A 21,508-nucleotide genomic window follows, 5' to 3' on the forward strand; every position below is an offset into this window, starting at 1 on the left:
TTCCTGGTTTTTTCACTGTTTCCTCTAGCAGTTTTAAGACCTAGAGAATGGTATTAAAGTCTGTGGTCCATTTTAAGAGTTGATTTTTGTACAGGGTGGTGTGTGTGTGTGTGTGTGTGTGTGTGTGTGTGTGTGTGTGTGTGTAAGAGAGAGAGACAGACAGGCAGAGAGAGAGAGAGAGAGAGAGAGAGAGAGAGAGAGAGAGCGCAGGTTTCTGTCTTCTACAAAGGAAAAAATGAAAGAGAACTGATTTGACCAAAAACAGGGAATTTAAAAAAAAAGTAGTGAGAAAGAAAAAAAGGGATTAAAAATCAAGGGTTAGGGCTGGAGAGATGGCTCTGTGGTTAAGGACATTGGCTGCTCTTTCAGGGGCCCAGGTTCAGCATCTAGCTCCCATATGGTGGTTGTGGAGAGACAGAGACAGAGACAGACAGATAGACAGGCAGGCAGGCAGGCAGACAAGAGTTTGCTGTCTGTTCATTACAAAGGCTTGCATATGTTTCTGGCATCACCCACCACAGGGGCTAGCTGCTTTTCTGTTTTCTCTGACTCATTCCTCAGAAATAATAGCATTTGGTGTGTGTGTGTAATCCACCTCCTTCCTTCTCTGCCCACTTCTAAAGGGACTGGCTGCTTTCAGGTAAGGGAAACAGAAATACAAAGCTCGTAGGAGCCCCACCCTAGAGCTAAACCCAAATGCTGAGAGAAGGCGGGGACTTAGAAGGCCTCACCATAGGATTCACTGAAGAGTGCAGGATCCTGCAGGCTGGACTTGCTGGAGTGAAACCCCCCCTTGAAGTTGGTAAGACTCAGCCGGAAATGGCCACCTGGGGTGCTAAGCTGACTAACTGGAGAGCCAATGCCTCACCTGTCTGGGGCCCCACGGAGTAGTAGCAGCAGCAGCAGCAGCAGCAGCAGCAGCAGCAGCAGCAGCAGCAGCAGCAGCAGCCAGAAGAGCAGAGCAGATTGTGAGAACAGGGAACCCCTGCCTCCCCAGCGCCCTCTGCTGGCAAAGCTTCCAGGTTGATTTCAAACAGGAAACTAGACAGAGGACCAAGTTTGAAGGCTGAACACCTAGACACAGCCTTTGAAGCTGGAGCCACGGGGAGTGTGACACTAGAGGAATCTTGAACGCAAAAGCCTAGGGGACCAGTCTTTCAGAGACTCCTGAGCCTGGATTAACACCCAGGAATGGAATTTCCCGCTATGGGCTATCCAAGCCGTGAGACTTAGACGTGGGGACCCTGAACCCGAGATATGAGATTTCTGGACCCCTAGTGCTGGGTTCTCAGATCTAACACACAGAAACTTCAGGGATGAGGGCTTAGGTGTCAGGGCACTGAGGTTTGGTCACACCTGCAGCAACCTGTCAGACAGACATTCCTGCACAGACAGGCAGATGCCGGGAGCAGACATGCTTGCGGTGGGGCAGCCCCTCAACGTACTCTCTCCTCTCCTCACAGACCCATGCCATGGTATCACCTGCCGGCCACAAGAGACCTGCAAAGTTGAAGGTGGTGAGGGTGTGTGTGTGCCCAACTATCACGCCACGTGTTGGCTCTGGGGTGACCCTCATTACAACTCCTTCGATGGCTGGAGCTATGACTTCCAGGGCACCTGCAACTACCTGCTGGCAGGAACAATCTGTCCTGGGATCAATGCCGAGGGCCTGACTCCCTTCACTGTCACAACCAAGAACGAGAACCGAGGCAACCCTGCCGTGTCCTATGTGAGACTGGTCACTGTGACCACCCTCAACACCAACATTTCCATCCACAAGAATGAGATTGGCAAAGTCCGGGTATGTTCAGCATGATGGTCCCAGAACACTCTAGGGCTTGGGGACACGTGACCTTGGTATTAAGAGCAGTAATTGGGGTTGGGGATTTAGCTCAGTGGTAGAGCGCTTGCCTAGCAACGGCAAGGCCCTAGGTTCGGTCCCCAGCTCCGAAAAAAAAAAAAAAAAAAAAGAGCAGTAATTAGGAGCTAGAAACTCTCTACTTTCACATAGACATGAAATCACATAAAGAAAATTACAAGAAAGGGTCACCTTTTTCCTGGGAATTAAGCACAGCCCTCTGCTAAAAGTACATCCATGATGTTTCCCTTCATATAGGCCAGCGGTTCTCAACCTTCATAATGATGTGACCCTTTAATACAGTTCTTCGTGTTATAATGACCCCAAGCCATAGTTATTTTTGTGGCTAATTCATAGCTGTAGTTTGGCTGTTATGAATCATAATGTGTTTACTGGTGGTCGTAGGCAACACTTGTGAAAGTCATCTGACTCCTGTGAAAGTCGTTTGACCGCCAAACCTACAGGTTGAGAACCACTGGAATAAAAAAATTTGAGCCCAGGCTCTATCCTGATGAATTCTGTGACACCATGAAAGTGACTGAACAGGGGTTGGGGATTTGGCTCAGTGGTAGAGCACTTGCCTAGTAACCGCAAGGCCCTGGGTTCGATCCCCAGCTCCGGAAAAAAAAAAAAAAAGAAAGAAAGTGACTGAACACAGCAGACCTTGAATCTGCCCGAAAACACAGCACTTTGGTACTAGTTAGAGCTCAGTTCAGAGCCCAGCTCCCTAAGCATCTGTTAGTGAACAGGAACAAATGAAAGGCCCAGGGTCAGAGAACATCAAGGGAATGGGGTCGGGGGCAGGGGTGGGTTGGGGTCAGGGATGTAAGCCAAAAACTCTGAAGATGGAATGAGGGTGTAGGTAAACAGGGACTTAGAGAGAGGGCAGGGCCAGGACAAAGAGTCAGAGCCAGACATACAGAACAGAGATGCAGAGAGGAGAGGGACAGAAAGACAAGAGGAGAAACAGAAATGTGGGTAGAAAATGGAAAGAGACAGAGACCAGAATGGGAATTCTAAAGACATGGACCTGAGGGAAGAGAGAGGCTAGGTGGAATAACGGGTTGGAGGAGAAAGAGGGTGGGGGAGAAGGAGGAGAAGGAAGAGAGTGACTGTAGAGGAAAACCCAAAAAGGCAGGGGAGTGGGGAATTCATTTCTCAGGGGCGAGATTAGATGTCCATGGTGTTTGTAAAGGTACTATCCCCAACAGTCAGGAGGAAACCCTCTAGGAGGAGGGAGGTAACCCAGATATCAGAGGACACACCTCCCCCTGCACTGCTCTCATGACCTCTGTTGGACTCCATCTCTCCCCAGGTCAATGGAGCTCTGGTGACCTTGCCTGTCTACTTGGCTGGTGGGCGGATTTCAGTGATTAATGGAGGCTCAAAGGCTGTGCTGGAGACTGACTTTGGTCTTCAGGTCACCTACGACTGGAACTGGAGAGTAGAGGTCACACTACCCAGCAGCTACCATAGTGCCGTGTGCGGGCTCTGTGGAAACATGGACAAAAAACCCGAAAATGACAAAGTCTTCCCTAATGGCACAGTGGCACCCTCCATACCTGCCTGGGGTGGCAGCTGGCAAGTTCCAGGGTGGGATCCTCTCTGCTGGAATGAATGTCAGGGGTCCTGTCCCACGTGCCCAGAGGACCGAGTGGAGGAGTATGAGGGTCCTGGCTTCTGTGGACCTCTGGCTCCTGGCACAGGGGGTCCGTTCGCCAGCTGCCATTCCCATGTGCCTCCTGAAAGCTTCTTCAAGGGCTGTGTGCTGGATGTGTGCCTTGGTGGTGGCAACAAAGACATACTATGCCAGGCACTGGCTGCCTATGCTGCCGCCTGTCAAGCTGCTGGCATTAAAATTGAGGACTGGAGGACTCAGGCTGGTTGTGGTGAGTGGTGGGGAGCAGAACCAGACCTGGGTGCATGACCCTGATGCTGCTGGGTTGGGCTGGCTTCGCTCCCACACTTTGGGTTCTTTCCGCTGGCTTTGGTTCATCGCTGTCTCCTGGCTGTGTCTGTCTGTGTCTCCAGCTCATCATCTCTCTGTCTGCCCCTCACTCCATCAGCTCTACTTTGTCATTGTGTCCCTCTCTGACTGTGTCACTGGATCTGCACGTCTCTCTGTCCCCTTCTGTCTCTGTTGATGTGTCTACGTACTCTGTCCCCAGAGGCCAGTCCAACATTGTTCTTGGTTTCTCTCCCTCCTTCTACCCACAGAGATCCCCTGCCCTGACAACAGCCACTATGAGCTCTGTGGCCCACGCTGCCCAGCCAGCTGCCCACCCCCTGCACAACACACACCCCCAACTGCATGTGACGGGCCCTGTGTGGAGGGATGCCAGTGTGACCAGGGCTTCGTCCTGAGTGCTGATCAATGTGTTCCCCTGGATGGTGGCTGTGGCTGCTGGGTCAATGGCACATACCATGAAGCAGGCACCGAGTTTTGGACTGATACTACCTGCTCTAAGAGGTGTCACTGTGGACCTGGAGGTGACTCCTTGATCTGCAAGTCAGCCAGCTGTGGGCTGGGTGAGGAGTGTGCCTTGTTGCCCTCTGGGGAGATCGGCTGCCAACCTACAAGCATAGCTGAATGTGAAGCCTGGGGTGATCCCCATTACACCACCCTAGATGGGCACCGGTTTGACTTCCAAGGCACGTGCGAGTACCTGCTGAGCGCACCCTGCCATGCGCCACCCCCAGGCATTGAATACTTCAATGTCACCGTGGCTAATGAGCACAGGGGCAGCCAGGCTGTCAGCTACACCCGAAGTGTCACTCTGCATATCTATGGCCTCAGCTTGACCCTCAGTGCCCAGTGGCCCAGGCAGCTACAGGTGAGTGGGTTGAGCATCTTTCCCAGGTTGGCGGGAGCAAGAGGCTGGCTCAGCTTAGAGCCGGTGGGACCGGGAAGGCTGGAAGCAGCGGCTTCTCCAGGCTCAGCCTTCCAGTATTCCTCTGCAGGGTGGATGATGGAAAGTACCTACTTAAGGGAAGTGCAAAGAGCCAATGATGTGGTCTGGTGGGGGTGTCCTAACTCAGCTGTCAGAGATTGAGGTAGGACAGTTGCAAAATTTTGGAGCAGCCTAGGCTACAATCTTTGTTCCTTGCTACAGGGACAACAAACAAAATATAAACAAACACAAAAAGGAGTCTGTAGCCCCATGTTTCTTCACTTTTACAAAGTAACCTGCTTTGGATACTGTAGCTTTTAAGTCCTAGTACATATGCAAAACTGCCAAGTGCCTCTCCTCTCGCGTTCTCCCCGCCCCACAGGTGAATGGAGAGTTCGTTGCTCTGCCCTTCCATCTGGACCAGAAACTCAGTGTTTACATAAGTGGAGCAGATGTAGTAGTGAACACTGCCTCAGGGCTCTCCCTGGCTTTTGACGGAAACAGTTTCGTGCGCCTGCGTGTACCTGCCGCTTACGCAGGCTCCCTCTGTGGCCTTTGCGGGAACTACAACAAGAATCCCAACGATGACCTGACCGCAGTGGACGGGAAACCTGAGGGCTGGAAAGTGGGCGGAGCTCCAGGCTGCGACCAATGCCAGCCTGAGCCTTGCCCACAGCCCTGCACACCTGAGCAACAGGAACCCTTCCGTGGCCCCGACGCCTGCGGCATAATCACGGCCCCCGAAGGCCCGCTAGCACCCTGCCATAGCCTTGTGCCACCAACGAAGTACTTCGAGGCGTGCTTGCTGGATGCCTGTCAGGTTCAGGGACATCCAGGAGGCCTCTGTCCTGCCATAGCCACCTATGTGGCAGCATGTCAAGCTGCCGGGGCCCAACTTGGAGAATGGAGGAAGCCAGACTTCTGTCGTGAGTACTGAACCATGTAGCTCCACACAGACAGGGTCACCCCTTCCCCGCCTCGTGACAAAGACACACCCTGACACTAATACGGAAAACCACCAGTGGAGTTGGGAAGTACCCAGGGCACATCAAAGTCAGAAACCCTGGGTACAGACCACTCTGGAGGTTCGTTTTTCTAATGTACTCAGCAAGGAACCCCTGTCAGAGATCAAGTTTCAAGCCTCTGGACCATCTCCCACACTGGAACAGACCTAGCCACACAGAAGTGATCAGATAGCCCAGTGGTGTCTCCAGAGACCCTACATTGCCTGCCACATGCAGGTCAGACATCAGATGATATGCTCAGCTGGAGTCAGGACCTGTCCCCAGCAAATCCAAGTAGACTGAGTCAGAAGGTGTGGGACAGATCCTTCAGGCAGATCCAATCTGTCAGTGTCACACACACTGCCACAGTGGTACCCTGAAACAGCACATCAGAGAGGGGCATGGGTGCTCCAGTCATGCCGGCACTGTCCTCAGTCAGCTGGCTGGCCTCCCACACATATGGGTCTCTAGTCACACTCACACCAGTAAGGCATAGTCTGTTCTAGACCATTCTGTTCATATGTGTGTGGTCATATCCCCAGACAGTCACTTGCTTTAGAAGTACTTGTCAGGGTGGTACACCCTTCTCAGTGAGACCAGGTCATGCTCCACACCTGAGATTCCATATCAGTGTCCCTGTCATATGTTCTAGGTCCAGTCACGTGCCAAACCAGAGGGAGCAGGCCTCAGTCAGGCTCTCACAACCAAGCCCTCCTGATTCCACCATCGCCTCTGCCTGACTCTTCCTTGTTCTCTCCCCCGCAGCCCTTCAGTGTCCTGCCAACAGCCACTACCAGCTCTGTGGCGACTCCTGCCCTGTGAGTTGCCCGAGCCTCTCAGCCCCGGAGGGCTGTGAAACCACCTGCCGTGAGGGCTGTGTCTGTGATTCTGGCTTCGTGCTCAGTGGTGACACCTGTGTGCCTGTGGGCCAATGTGGCTGCCTCTACAATGGACGCTACTATGTGCTGGGTGCCACCTTCTACCCAGGCCCTGAGTGTGAGCGGCTGTGTGAGTGCGGGCCTGGTGGCCAGGTCACCTGCCAGGAAGGTGCAGACTGTGAGCCCTATGAGGAATGCCGGGTGGAGAATGGCGTTCAAGCCTGCCATCCCACAGGCTGTGGCCACTGCCTGGCCAATGGAGGCGTCCATTATGTCACCCTTGATGGACGAGTGTATGATCTTCATGGCTCCTGCTCCTATGTCTTGGCCGGTGTCTGTCGCCCAAAACCTGGAGAGGAGGAGTTTTCCATTGTGCTTGAGAAGGACTCGGCTGGAGAGCCCCAGCGGGTGGTGGTTACTGTGGCAGACCAGGTTGTGGTTCTCGCTCGAGGGCCACAGGTGAGTGGACACAACCCTACCCATAGTTCTACGGGGACATGACCCCAGCTAGGCTTTACCCTCTGGGGTCTCAGTAAACCTTGGAGAATTCCCAAGTGTGAGAATAGAACAGCCCTACCATGATAGCTCTGGGTTTGTGGGTAAAGGTGCCACCTCAAAGTCTACTATGGCCATCCTCATCCTCATCCTGGGAGTTTACCGGATCTGATTCTAGTCAAAAAGGGACTTAGCCCTTCCAAGGAGGTCTGAGATACACATCACTCTACGAAGGGGCTGAGAGAACCTGCCCTAAACTAGGGTGCTGGCACCCTTATCCTAACTGACCCTTCCACCCAGGTGACTGTGGATGGTGAAGCCGTGGCCCTGCCTGTGGCTACAGCCCATGTGAGCGTGACAGCCGAAGGCCGAAACGTGGTTCTACAGACAAACAAGGGGATGAAGGTTCTGTTTGATGGCGATGCCCATATCCTCATGTCCATCCCAAGTTCCTTCCGGGGACGCATCTGCGGCCTCTGTGGAAACTTCAATGGGAACTGGAGTGATGACTTCGTGCTGCCGGGTGGAGCAGTAGCCCCCAACGTGGATGCCTTTGGAGCTGCATGGCGGGCTCCCAGCTCCTCCTTGGGCTGTAGTGAAGGCTGTGGACCCCAAGGCTGCCCTGTGTGCCTGGCAGAGGAGACAGAAGCATATGAGAAAAATGATGCCTGTGGGAAGATCCGGGATCCCAAAGGCCCTTTTGCAACTTGCCACAAGGTTCTGAGTCCCTTGGAATACTTCCGTCAATGTGTGTATGACATGTGTGCCCATAAGGGTGACAAAGCCTATCTCTGCCGGAGCCTGGCAGCCTATACTGCAGCCTGTCAGGCATCTGGCGCAGCAGTGAAGCCCTGGAGGACAGACAGCTTCTGCCGTGAGTGTCTCTGAGCCCTGGTGTGAGCCCCTGGCCCTCCTTCCCTGTCTGCTGCTCAGGAGAAGTCCCTGCATGTAACGGGACTTCCTCCAGTCCTGCCCTGCATCCTCTGTGGCTTTCCTCCTTTCTCTCTAACTCCGGGGTCTCAGACTCCAGTCAAGAGTCCATGCTCCCCAGCCCTAACATTCACCTTTTCCCAAGGCGTTCCCAGCTCTTTCCACAGTGACCTGAAAGGGAGGTGGATGGGTTGAGAGCCCATGGGAGGCCTGAGTCCCCGGTTCACTGGCCCCTCCCACAGACTCTGTATTTTCTCACATCCTCCGTGCAAGGCCACACCACAGGCAATAGACCCCTCTAATCTAGGACCACATACCTCTTTCCAAATTCCAGAGCAGGAATAGGTCACCTCAGACTCTACATGACAAGGCTGTAGCCACTGATGCTGGTCTATTGCACAGTCACTTCTCTTCCTGTCTCCTGAGGGCAGAACCTTCACACAGGGCCTTCATCCCAGTGACAACAGTAGACATGGTCTCCAGCTCTGAGCTTCCTCCTGAGTACTAGGCCTCTATCCTCCTGGGTCATTTACCCTGTGATCCCTCTGAATACAACATTCCATCCCAAACCTGATTCATCTTCTCTATCCCAGGGCCTATTTGATGACATGCATACCATTCTGGAATTACTTAGCTAGAGCCTAGAGTTTTGCCTGGTTTTTTACTGTCCTTGCCTCAGCCCTCTGCCTATGGCTCCTCATACCGTTGAAGCCTCATCTGACTTTCTCAATGAACCGTGATCACTTCAGCTGTAGCTGTTTATGACACAAGTGCTTTCTTCAGAGCTTGTGTCCTCTGCCACATTGTGTCGGGTTTTGTACTGTGGCAAATGCTTGAAAGAAATAGTTTTTGAGGATTTATGTTGCCTTGACATTTCAGACATTTCTGTTCAAGGTAGCTGAATGCACCTTTGGGCCTGAGGTCAGACAGGACTGTGGTAACAATGTGTCCTTTTACTGCAACTAGGAAGCGGAGAAAAAAAGATGGTGATCACAGAGTCAGGCACGGAGATAGAAGTGAGGGGCAGAAGATAGATATTCTTGAAAGGCCCATTCTAGCTGACCTGTTTTGTTCACCAAGCCCAACCTCCAAAAATATCCATTATTTTGGGAGTAATGTCATAAAACTATGTATCTATCCATGGATTAGTCATTAATAGAGTCAGATCATCCATGACTCAAGTACCAGTCAATGACTCAACTACCAAGGAGACTAAGGCTTCAACATATGAGTTTGGGGAAAATGTTCATCTCCAATCCCTAACATTCCACCCTTGATCCCAACAGACTCATATCTGCATGATAATAAGAACTGCCTCCAGTCCGTCTCCCAGAGCCCGCAAAGCCTTTATAGTTCCCAGATTGCTTAAATGTCCAAGTCCAGAGTCTTTAGCCTATACCCCCTGAGTAGGTCAGAGGAACTGGTTTTTTTCTGGGGCATGGGAGTCGGGAGCAGGGGTGCACTATATCCAGATTACAGCAGTCACTCATCCCAGACCTGAGATCCCATAAATTCTGGTAGTCAACATGTTACAGCACATGTGACCCACTGGGCCTCCTCTCCCTACAGCTCTCCAGTGTCCTGCCCACAGCCACTATTCAGTCTGCACTCGCTCCTGCCAGGGCTCCTGTGCTGCTCTCTCTGGCCTCACTGGCTGCACCACCCGCTGCTTCGAAGGCTGTGAGTGCGATGATCACTTCCTGCTCTCCCAGGGTGTGTGCATTCCTGCCCAGGACTGCGGCTGTGTCCACAATGGCCAATATGTGCCGGTGAGTGGAGGAGGCTGGGAGTCTCTAAGCAGGCAGTGTGGGTGGAGGAACTGGAGGACATTCAGAGCTGCTGTGCTGTGGGTTTCTGTTCGAGGATTGGGACACACAGAGGGCCACCACCTGCTCCCAGCTGTGGCTGCTGAACCGAGTCACCCCAGTCTGACTCAGCAGGTCAACCATGAGAGCTTAGTTCCCCACAGTTCTGGAGGCCAGGAGACAAAGATCTGACTCACTGTGCTGACACCAAAGTGATGCATGGGGACACTGGATTGTCTTAAGGGGACAATCTAGTCCTTGCCTCTCCCATCCCCTGGTGGACTCAGTCAGTCCTTGACTTGGTCACACCACTCCAATCTCTGCCATTATTTCTCTCTGTGACATCTCCTTGGAGTTCTTTTATGAATGCCCATAGGATTTCCCCCCCTAGATAACCAGAATAAATTCTCCATCTAAATAGTGTTAGTCACACTGCAAACACGGGTTTCCGTTTAAGGAAGCCTGCCTGCCCCCAGGAAGTGGGAATTGCTGTTGTGCTGTGTGGCCATTCCTCCACTAGCCTTCCCTCTCTGAACCCCTTCATCTGCAGAATGGCTGAGTCAGCATCCTGGTTCCATAGGCACCTAGTGCTCAGGACTGTTGGTGCCCAGTGAGGGTCTGCCTCGTCCTCCTGTGCATCCCATTCAGCAAAAGGAATGGAATTCATAACAGTGCAGTGGGTGGCTAAGCCACCAATCACTCACCAGTGTGATTTGGGATTTTATACTTACTATCCTTTGTTGATGCTTTTTGAAAGATCTTTGCGTGCATAGTTCATTTGAAACGTTAATTCACTTTATATCCATAGCAGTCCAACAAGATAGATACCTTTGCTGCTCTTCCCATTTTGCAGAGAAATTGTGCCACAGAGAATGCATACCAATTGCAAAGACAGCCAGACTTTTCTTCCTTCCCTTGAGTCTCACTGTCTGCTGGGAGCCATCCAGGATCCCATAGGTTAGGTGGGCAGCCCCCAGGGACTCACAGACAGCTGTGCTTCTCATCCCAGGCTGGCTCTTACCTCCCAGCCTGTCCCTGGCCATCTACCTGCACCCCCTCATCTCGCATTTAAAAATAAGGAAATTTTATTTATGTGACCCAGATGACAATTATCAAAACCAGGAAAGCAATGTTGACTCAACACCATTATCTAATCTGTAGACTGTAACCATATCTCACCAGTTGTTCCAGTAACGTCATCTACAGCAGTTACTTTTCTCTGGGCTAGGGGCCAGCTGAGGGCCAGGCTCTCCTGGCTTCCATAAAATCAGAGGAACTCACCAAGGAGTGAAAAGAGCTAGAAAACAGTCATTGGTGGAGCCCATGAGCACAGACAGAGTCTGCGGGAGCACAGGAACCTCACTGGCCATTGAGAAGGAGCAGCTGGCCGGGGAAGAGACACTGGGAAGGTTCATGGGTTGTAGGGGAGCCCACCAGAGACCACCTCACAGCCACTCTCAAAGCTGCTACTGTCAGCCAGCATCTGCACGGGGGAACTTGGCCAAGTCTTGTAGCCCCGAGTCTTACAGCCCTTTGTCTTCATCTTCTGAAATCACATCCTGGTGGTCATACTTCAGTTAGCAAGAAACAGAGCCGCTAAAGACAAGAGGCGAGGTCAGCGCATTTAGGGACTTTTCTGGAACTGTGTGTCAGGTCTTTGATGGATTGAGTCTTTGTTTCCTCTTTGTTTCCATCTTGGCAAGTATTGGGGCCTTTGTGCTGGCTCTGAAGGTCAGAATGCAGTCTCTAACACGGCATGAGTTGTATTCTAGTCTAGGGGCCCCCTACACTAGGAAATGCATTCCCAGGACACCGTCGTCGTCTGTGCTGTGGCCACCAGTACACTGTGGGGACACACTGGGTGGGATACCCAAAATTGTGCATGAAGTTAGCTCTTGCAGTGTTACAAATCACTGCTAATGTGTTGCTCTAGGCTGATTCTACTTGTCCTATAACCCTGATCCCCAGAACGGGCCAAGGATTCGGCCATCTCCTCACTCTGTGTGTCACACTCACCTGAGAGGTCGAATGAAGATTGTATTTGCTTCGTTGGTGTAAGAAAACACTGTTGCAAGCCACTTTGAGGAGAAAATAGGTTTACAAAGCTCGCGATTTTGGAGGCTAGAAATCTAAACAGCATTCATAACGAAGGCTCTCAGGAGCCCCCTTGGCTGCGTGACCGCGGGAGGAGCATGTCTCTGCCAATGTCTTGCTCTCCCTGTCCTTAAGGAGCTGCCAGACCCAAGGGAAAAGCCACCATGGATCAGTCACAAGGGTTCTTTCTTGGTGACTTTACTAATCTAATCACCTCCCAAAGTCCTCACTTCTAAACATGAAACTTCCAACCTCTTCGTACATAATGCCTTAGGAATAAACTCTTACACGGGTTCAGGCGGTTGAGCCCTATTCAAACCACGGCAGATAGCCTGAGTCAGTAATGTTGTCTCCATGTGGTCTTTCATTCTCCAGTGGCTAACTCAGGCTTGGGCTCACTGAACCTGGGCACAGTCTGAGGCAGACAGAGCAAGTGGTGGTGGGGTGAGTTGTCAAGGCTCTTGAGTCAAGACATGAACTCCACACAGCATGGCCTCTGCTCGGTTTTATTTACAAATCACAGTCTGAGGGCCACTGGGACTCCTGGGTAGAGGACATACAAGCCATTCCTTACTGGGAACTCTACAGTTTCCCTCTGTGTGAATGCACACCATTTATCCCTTTCTGTGCACAGGTGAACTCCTCCCTGATGTCCTCAGACTGCAGTGAACTCTGTTACTGCTCTGAAACCACCGGTCTGACATGCCGTGCAGCTGGCTGCCCATCTGGCCAGGTCTGTGAGATCCAAGCTGGAGTCCGGCAGTGCCGGGCTGCTCATGGTCTTTGCTCCCTCTCTGTGGGTGCCAACCTCACTACCTTCGATGGGGCTCTCAATACCATCAGCTCACCCGGTGTCTATGAGCTTTCTTCTCGCTGTCCGGGATTCCAGAAGAATGTGCCCTGGTACCGATTGCTTGCTGATGTCCAGCCTTGCCTTAACAATGACAAGATCGTGAGCAAGGTCCACATCTTCTTCCAGGATGGCATGGTGACTGTGATCCCAAGCAAGGGTGCATGGGTAAGCCTGGGCACAGAGGGCAGGGCCGTCTTCCCTGGCTTTCCTTCTTCCTGTCTCAGTAGCCTACATCCTGGCTACCCGGTGACCTTGCAGTCTGTTTTCTTCATCCGGGTCTCTGCACTTTTCTCTGCATTTGTACCTGTCTCTCCACGTCAACCTGGGTCCCTCTTCTTGGCCTGAGTTCTTACATTCGAGTCACAGGCTGGCTTTGCTGTTGAGTTTGGTCAAGACTCCACTGCTTAGCAGTGACCGGAAACCGAATGCAAACCTGAGGGCTGCAGGGGAAGTGAATGGACTGGCTCCATATCTGGGAAACCCAGAGTCAGCCCCCCAGAAGCGTCTGGATCCAGATACCCCAGCTACACTGCTGGAGTTTCCACCTCTAGGTTTCTTCCTTCCTTCCTTTCTTTCTTTCTTTCTTTCTTTCTTTTTTCTTTTTTCTTTCTTTCTTTTTTTTTTCTTTCTTTCTTTTTCTTTCTTTTTTTCGGAGCTGGGGACCGAACCCAGGGCCTTGCGCTCGCTAGCGCTCTACCGCTGAGCTAAATCCCCAACCCCCACCTCTAGGTTTCTGATTTGTTTACCACTCTGTACTCCGTTCTCAGAGTTTCTCTTATAGGAGCAAAGCATAGGCAGCGTCTGCCCTGGGCTTGTAGTCTGTCAGCTTTGCTACCTCAGCACAAAGTGACCCAGCAAAGGTGCCCACAGTGCGTCTCACTAGGCAGGTTTGGAACAGACGCCCACTCCCGGAATTAATCACTGTGGTCTTAAGCAGAGAATGCTCTGATTGGCCAGGCTGGAGTCACATGGGTTCCCCATGAGCCATTCTCAGGGAGGCGCCTGCAATCCTGGGGAAGCAGACACTGCTGGAATCATACAGAGTGGTCAAATCGTCTGGCAATAATCATGGCAAAGTTTGGGAAATATCTTCAGGCGGTTCATAGAAGCCTCAGTTCAAGTTTCCATTGTAGCTGGCTACGTCAGCACTGTCTGTCTAGCATGGACAAAGATTTCAAGAGAAACCTGCAAGTGTTCAGCACTGTTGTCAGCCTGAGAGGGTAGGCACAGGTCAGTAGGGATCCTTTACCAGTCCAGACCACTCCTGCCAGTACCAGGGGCACAGCTTGGTAGCCCGGAGGTACCATGAAATCTTGGCTTTGTGCCTAAACTCAGTCCTTCTCTGTGTGTGCAAGGCCCTGTGCTGGCCCACTGATAGGACTCTCACTGCAAAGCACACAACCAGTCAGACGCTCTGCCCACTGAGTCTCCATGCACCCTTTCCTGTACCCATCCTTTCTCCTCCCCTCCTTGCTTCCGGTGCCTATATCCACTCATTCTCTGGCCCTCTCTTCCTCCCTCCCTCCCATCCACCCATCCCTTTTCTCAGATCTCTATATGCCTTTCCCATCTGTGTATCTAGGTTCCCAATTGTGTGATGGAGAGGCTCGAGTGTGAACACATTTGAGAAAAGAGTGGGAACATGTCCTTCCAAGAAATTTCAGTGGGGGGAATCTAACATCAGAAAGCTTGATCTATAAGGAGAACAGACAGACGTTGGAAAGCGATCACAAGGCTGCGAAGTCTGCAGCCGTTGATAAGAAACTGAAATTTGCCTGCATGATTATTTCATTGCTAGGATCATTCAGACATAAGCCAAAAAAAAAGAGCTGATAAAGTGGCTTTTGTTAGCGATCCAGTTACTTACAGACAGTCTGAAAAGTCGATGTGAAAATTATAACTTAATAGTTTAAGCCTGGAATTTCTGCTCTGTTCATCTGTCTGGTTTTAAAAAAAAAAAGTGTTGTACCAGCCGTAGAAAGTTGTAGAGACAGTTTGGTCCCTGTCTGCATTCTTCTTCTACTCCTCCTTCTTCCTCCTCCTCCTTCTCTTCCTCCCCCTCCTCTTCTTCCCTCTCCTTTTCCTCCTTCTTCCTCCTACTTCTCCTCCTCCTCCTTCCCATCCTTAGCAATGTATACCGAAAGACATTCCCCAATAATTAATAAGTTGCTATCGGGCCAGTGAAATGGCTTGGTGGGGAAACAAACCACAAGCCTGATGGGACCCGAATTTGGTCCCTGGAACCCACAGGGTGGGAAGGAGAGAACCAACTCCCACAAGCTGCCAAATGTCCTCCCTACTTGTATCAGAGCAGGTGCATACACATAAATTAATTACTTAATCTTATTTTAGAGCAGTAGAAGCATGCACAGTGAGCTGTGTGTAGACGCCCCCAGCTGTCTCCCCACCTGTCCGTCCCTCCGTGTAACCCTCCTCTCTCCAGCGCTTGCCCCTTTGCTTGAACCATCGCTGTGCACGGAGGACTCCAGCCTCGGTGACCCCTCAGCTCTTCTGTCCCTCAAGTCTCACTTCTTCATTTCTCCTCCCCCTCCACCAGGTGAATGGTCTCCGAGTGGATCTCCCAGCTACTGTGTTAACCTCTGTGTCTGTGAAGAAGATGCCGGACGGCTCCATGTTTGTCCACCAGAAGGCCGGGGTCCAGGTGTGGCTTGGAAAGGATGGGCATCTGGATGTGATGGTTGGTGATGACCATGCAGCCGTGCTGTGTGGGGTCTGTGGAAACTTTGATGGGGACCAAACCAATGATGCGCATGGTTCTCAGGGGAAGACGACGATAGAGAAGTGGAGAGCACAGGACTTCTCCCCATGGTGAGGATGGAGAATGGAGGCCAGACTTTGGGGAACTAGGGAAAGAGGTAGCGTGGGTGGGTGCTCAGTCTGCAGGATCAAGTGCTAAGTGTCTGTCTTTTGCAGTCCCAACTGATCAGTCACCACTGGCAATGAAGACATCGAGACCTGCCAGAAGTCACAGTGATTGGAAGATGCCCTGTGTGTCCCTTCCCTGCCCCTCCCCCTTGCTGAGCCCCTGAATTCAAACCTGAAAGCATCGAGTAAATATCTTGACCCAGAGCGTCTGCCTCCTGCTGTCTCCCCAACATTCTCCCCACTGTGGGGGACGTGGTTGGTGACGAGTCTTTATTAGAAGATGAAAGGCTGCGTGTGTGGGTGCGTGAGCAGAGGCAGAGTCAGATGACCAGAGTGGGAGAGACAGTGGGAGATTGAGAGTCACAGAATGGATGACTAGAGGCGTGGCTGGGTGAAGTGGTAAAGGGCTGGACGGGAGCTGAGGTGAAGGGTGGAGAGGGAAGGACAAACAGACTCTGTCCTGGCCATTTATAAGCCTGGTGAGTTGCCCGGTTTCTCTCTGACTTGGTTTCATCACCTTCAAACAGGAGGACTAGTGTTTTCTCATAGAGTTAGAGAGAGGATTTAATGCCTGAATCCAATCAAGAAGGCAAAAATGAACAGAGAAGTTGATGGAGACCATTGAAAGCTGAATGGAAACACAGGAAGCTGGCAGACTGTCAAACACTGGTTATGAAGGTGGCAGGAAATGGATGCCCCACTGGCTTTAGTACCAGGGAGGTCTTTTGCAGCTTTTGGTCAACTGATGGAAGGAAAACCCTTATTGAAATTAGTCCGAGAAATAGAGATGGAATAAAGCCAGCAAGTACAAACGTTTCTTCCAGAGAATTTCATTACAAACCAGCTAGAGAGGTCCCGTGTTTTAGCCTTCCACGTTCAGCTTCTAGGGCACAGGAACAGAGTAGTTGGGCAGATGGAGTCAGTTTACAGTCTGGAATGTGAGTAAAGGTGTGTGGTGATGAGGGGTGGGGGTGGGCTGGGTGCTGAGGGCAGCATGGGCATAAGGAGATGCAGGGTCACACATTTATAAACAGTTTCATGGCAGCTGGGACCAGAGGGTGTTCAGTACTAAAGAGAGTAAGGTACCCAGCTAGAAGCTGGTGGGCAGAAAGTGGCATGTCTGGAACTGAGGCTCTCTCCGGAGGGGGCTGTAGTTCAGTAGCTGATGCTGTCTAGAGATGAGTAATTCCTCCCAACAGGCTGGGATCTCTGGGGCTATCACAGCTCCACCCAAGTCCCAGCATACAGCACAAGGGTGACTGTGGGACGGACAGCTTGGTTTAAGGACACAATCACCGGAGAGGAGGAAACCATGGTACTGAGTCGCCGCGGTGTTTACAGGATGTACTTGAGTTTGGAGGCGAATCGTAATTGGAGGAGCATGTTGGGAAGGCTCGGAAGTTAGTGATCTAACACAGAGTGGTGCCGATGATGATGTAAGGACGGAGGACATCTTTCAGTAACTGTGGCTTCAGTATTAGAGATTAAGGGGTGAAGGCGAGAGGAGGATGCCAATGCGGCGTTGAAGAGCATGGGTTGGGAGTCTTGTCCCTTCTACCTGTGCAGTGAGCAAGAGGGCGGACCAGAAGCAAATCGTCACTGTCTCGCAGGGCAAGGTGGAAAGCCAGGCCTTCGGAGGAGAACAAGCAGTGGGTAGAGCAGGAAAACGAAAAGAAGCTTCAGAAGGTGTTACCGTCTGGATAGGAAATGTCTTCCACACTGTCAGCCTCAAATGCAGTGTCCAGGGCCGCTGATTCTGTTACCACGCAGAGAGACCCTTGTTTCTTTCTGTCTCAAAGGAAAGAACTTAGCGGAGAAGTATTAACACTTTAAGCTGAAGTATGTTTGGCAAAGCAAAGTGACGACACACACCAAAGTGCTTAGCAAGGGCTGGCCTGAAATGGGGTAGCAGCAAGAAGTCATGGACTTACTAATTTTGTAAGTTGTGTTCATGAATGTGAGATAAGTGGATGTTTGTGAGACTAAGATGACCTTTTCCTCTCCCATATCACCGTACAACAGTCCGTCTGTTTAAAGTATTTCTTCCTATGAGGCAGAAGGACAGAGTTGCAATGCAAGTTATATGATGATGATGATGATGATGATGATGATGATGATGATGATGATGATGATATTTCAATGATGCTGACCCCCCACTAACATGCACCATGCACAACACTTGGGAAATTCCCTGAAGTCTTTGTTTCTAATATAGCGAGAGGAACTTAACTTTAGCTTCAAAAGATGCTCAATTGCCAGGGTTTGTTTTGGCAGTCAGAAGCCACAGCCTCCAAGATAACGGCCGCAGGTCTAAGCCCCTGCCTACCTGGTCTCACTCCCTCCCTCCAATCAATATGGACCCCGATATTTTTATAGGAGGGCAAAGTAGGTCTCTTCCTTCAGTAACTTAAGACTTAGGACAGACGTAGACCCTACCTATGGACCCACTGTCCTTGCTGTCTATGACACAAAGATCCTGTGTCATTTGATCTACTATAGAGTGTGATGTCTCAAGATCTGGTCCAGGGGAGATGGATCAATGTCTTCACTGTATGACCCCCTGAAGATGAACCTGTTGAATTCCAGAAGAACCAAACCAAGAGAGCCATTAAAGGAAGCAGGGACCAAAACTGAAGAGGGAAATGCATGTTACTAGAGGACTAGAGAAGCCACCCATGGCCACATCCATCTAAGGAATGGTTGAGAGATTCTAGCCTTGAGAAAAAAGAGACCTGGGGACAGGAACGCCCAGGAGGGAAGAGAACAGGAATAATCAAAAGCTGTTGTTGCATAAGCAAGAGTCAGATGTTTTTGTATGTTTTCTGGAAGTCCCCACAAAGCAAAGGGAACCAGAATGTGAGGTGGATTTAGTATGACCGTTGAGTACATGCTCGCTACTTAGGTATACCCCGAGGGTCCCTGGGCCTGACAGTGGATATATTTTTGAAGATCAGAATAAAGTAGAGGCTGCAGATTGAGCCCGAGGATGAGTATGGCAGACCTAGCTGTGGAAAAGTCTCCCACGTGGAAACAGAAGAGATCCCGAACAGAGGGTGGATTCCCAGTCACTCGGGGCCAGATAAATTCATTTTTAACAGAAAAAAATACAGTAACTTAAAAGACTTTTCATAACAGTCAAAAAAAAAGTATTTGCTCAGCAAGGCACAGGCACAGGTTGGCATAAATATTATCCAAACATATCCCATGAGGAAAACTTCCAAAATCAGAAGATATGATCATTCGTCCATACGTATTAACTTTGGTCCTTTGGGTTCCTTTCCAAGAAGATACGGCTTTTGATGGCTGGGCCTTGATGTTTTGAGAGCTGGATCTTGGTAATCAGTCTCAGGAATGAGTCATGCATAACGAGTGGCCAAATTGGGAATGGACCTTGGCGGCTGGCTTTAGGAATGTAATCTAATGGTTTAACAAGTTAGAAGGAAGAGGAAAGAACAAAGCCTTTAGGTGCCATGTTTGCCATGACTGGGCCTGTGTTTTCCATGCTCAGGCCTCCTAGAGCCCCTTAGGCCTAGGGTGAGCTGAAACCAGGCCAAGGTCAGCTTCCTGGTTGAGTACTTGTAGAATCTTTAATTTTATCAATTTATTTTCTATTACATATGTCGGGGAGAGCTTGCTCAAGCATTGTGTGGAGGTCAGAAGACACCTTGTGAGAGTTGGTTTTCTCCATTTACCCCGGGGGTCCCATGGATTGAACTCAGGTAGTTGGGGTGGTGGGAGAGTGTTAATCCCTGCTAAGCTGTCTCGCTGGCCCTAACTTTACTCTTTTTTTTTTTTTTTTTTTTTTTTGGTTCTTTTTTTCGGAGCTGGGGACCGAACCCAGGGCCTTGCGCTTCCTAGGCAAGCACTCTACCACTGAGCTAAATCCCCAGCCCCCCTAACTTTACTCTTGAGTTATACTTTCCTGTTGGGTGTTTGAGGCCATGCAAGAGACCAAGAACTAATCTTTTCTTGGTTTTGCTGTTAAGATAATCAGGACTCAGCTGGCAGGAGTGGGAGAAGCTTGCTTTTAATTGCACCGGGAGGGGGGGTCTCTGTGGGGCCAACCTGATCTCCAAATCAAGTTCCAGGACAGCCAAGGCCACACAGAGAAACCCTGTCTCAGAGAAGAGAAAACAAAACAGATAACCGAGACTCAGTAGGGCCACTCTTCGAGCTTTGGGAGGTGCCCCTTGGCTCCATTGGCTTTTCCTCCAGCAGTTGTACTGATGTCTCAGGGTCTCCTGACCACTTGCTTTCTCTTGGGCTCATAGGGGACATTTCCTCCTTCAGTGGCCCTCTCTACAGGATATAGGCAGTTGCTATGGTGACTCCATGGCCTCTCTGACTTATCAGAGTTCTAGGGCCACTTTAGAGAATTCATGTGTCATCTCCTAGGTCCTGAATGACCTTACGGAGCAAGGGCCATCTTGTGGCTCTCCTCTCAGTCTCTGTATCCTCTGGCCTTGACCTGCAAGCTTTGGATGAACCCCCAAAGGAAACTTGTAGCTCTCCTGAAGAGAACATGGTGGGCCTTCATCCAACTCTCCTGTAACACTCAAAATAAACGTGGATTTAAGTAAGTCCTGATTTTATTAAAGACTCAGGTTCCTACACAGTTAAAAAGCCCAATAAACGACAGAAAACACAAGTAATTATCTTGATAAACATGAAATATTTGTATATTTGTTCTTTAAGCCAGTTCTTATAAATGTTACCAAGAACAGATAGATATCTTAAGAAAACCTCCTTGTTCTAAATAGAGAACCAGGCTTCAGTTTTTATAACAGATATGCTGAGTTTTGACTGTAAGAAATTTATACCCTTTTTTTTTAAAAAAATGTTTTTGTTTTTTGATATAGGGTCTCTCTGCACATACGTGAGAGAGAGAATTGTCCTCCTACCTGGACCTTCTGCACATGCCTAAGGTTTCTGGTGTGCCTTCCTCTTGCCTTTTCCACCTTGAAAACATCTCAGTCATCTCGCTTTAAAACACAAATCTTACTTTACCACACAAAATCCTTTCTTTTTCAAAAAACATCCTTTTATCTTTATCCTTTCTACCGAAACCACATTCTATGTCCTTTTCTACATCTATCTCCTACTTTTTGGCTCCTTTGTACAATTGTTCCCTTCCTTCATGAGACAGAGCAACGCCACACTGTGTACCAGCGTATTCAAAGGAAGCCCGGTGCTGGCTTCAGCAGCACAGACATTAAACGTGAACGACACAGAGATTAGCGTGCCCCCAGCGTGAGGATGCCTCTCAAACTTGAGGCGTCCCATATTTTTATGACCTGAATGTGGAAAAGGGGACGCTGAACTCAAATCACATTTATGGCAGTATAAAGGAAACTACAATTACCTGTCCTCATGACGTTAGAGTATAAGGTTCTTGCCTACTGAGGGTCTTGGGTGGAATCTTCTTCCACTTCAGAGTCTAAGGGAAGATACAGGAAGAAAAAACAAAGGTTTGTGTGGTGCCCCTGTAACTGTAGCTTAGGGAACTTCAGGTTCCCCTGTGGGACTGAAGGACGTAGCAAATGGTTATTTTTTTTTTCATAGAAGACCCAATGGAGAGAGAACACAGTGGTTACAGTGGACAGGAGCCTCACTGTTGAGTCTGTAATAGAAAGATGAGCCCAGAACATTTGTCCTTTTTGCAGCTTTTACAGTATTTTCCACTTAACAGAGAATTAGCTGGTGGTCATCCATGAAACTGTGCATCCCAGTGGCTTGGCATTGGCCCCCTGCCCCAGCATCTGCAGTCTCCAAAGCCAGCTCTTTTTGGATTTAAGGTCCTGGGGTATAGCTCTC

The 21,508-nt window shown here is 50.3% G+C and overlaps 1 protein-coding gene and 1 pseudogene across 3 annotated transcripts in view; both read left to right on the top strand.

The window, feature by feature from the left end:
* Fcgbp (Fc gamma binding protein) overlaps positions 1-15,898 on the top strand; it is a 41,386-nt gene extending 25,488 nt beyond the window's left edge. For 2 of the 3 annotated variants that reach the window (XM_087553686.1, NM_001164657.3), the window contains 10 exon segments: positions 1,464-1,801; positions 3,174-3,747; positions 4,076-4,692; positions 5,132-5,675; positions 6,519-7,090; positions 7,427-8,000; positions 9,626-9,825; positions 12,590-12,973; positions 15,366-15,637; positions 15,743-15,898. In XM_087553686.1, coding sequence (XP_087409812.1) covers positions 1,464-1,801; positions 3,174-3,747; positions 4,076-4,692; positions 5,132-5,675; positions 6,519-7,090; positions 7,427-8,000; positions 9,626-9,825; positions 12,590-12,973; positions 15,366-15,637; positions 15,743-15,752 — 4,085 coding nt within the window. In that variant the 3' untranslated portion in view covers positions 15,753-15,898. 3 annotated transcript variants of the gene reach the window in all.
* Positions 15,899-20,882: 4,984 nt separating this feature from the next.
* Positions 20,883-20,983, top strand: Rnu6-105 (RNA, U6 small nuclear 105; annotated as a pseudogene).
* Positions 20,984-21,508: the final 525 nt, after the last annotated feature.

The sequence above is a fragment of the Rattus norvegicus genome, chromosome 1, assembly GCF_021556685.1.
Source record: "Rattus norvegicus strain SHRSP/BbbUtx chromosome 1, alternate assembly SHRSP_T2T, whole genome shotgun sequence".
NCBI classification, from domain to species: domain Eukaryota; kingdom Metazoa; phylum Chordata; class Mammalia; order Rodentia; family Muridae; genus Rattus; species Rattus norvegicus.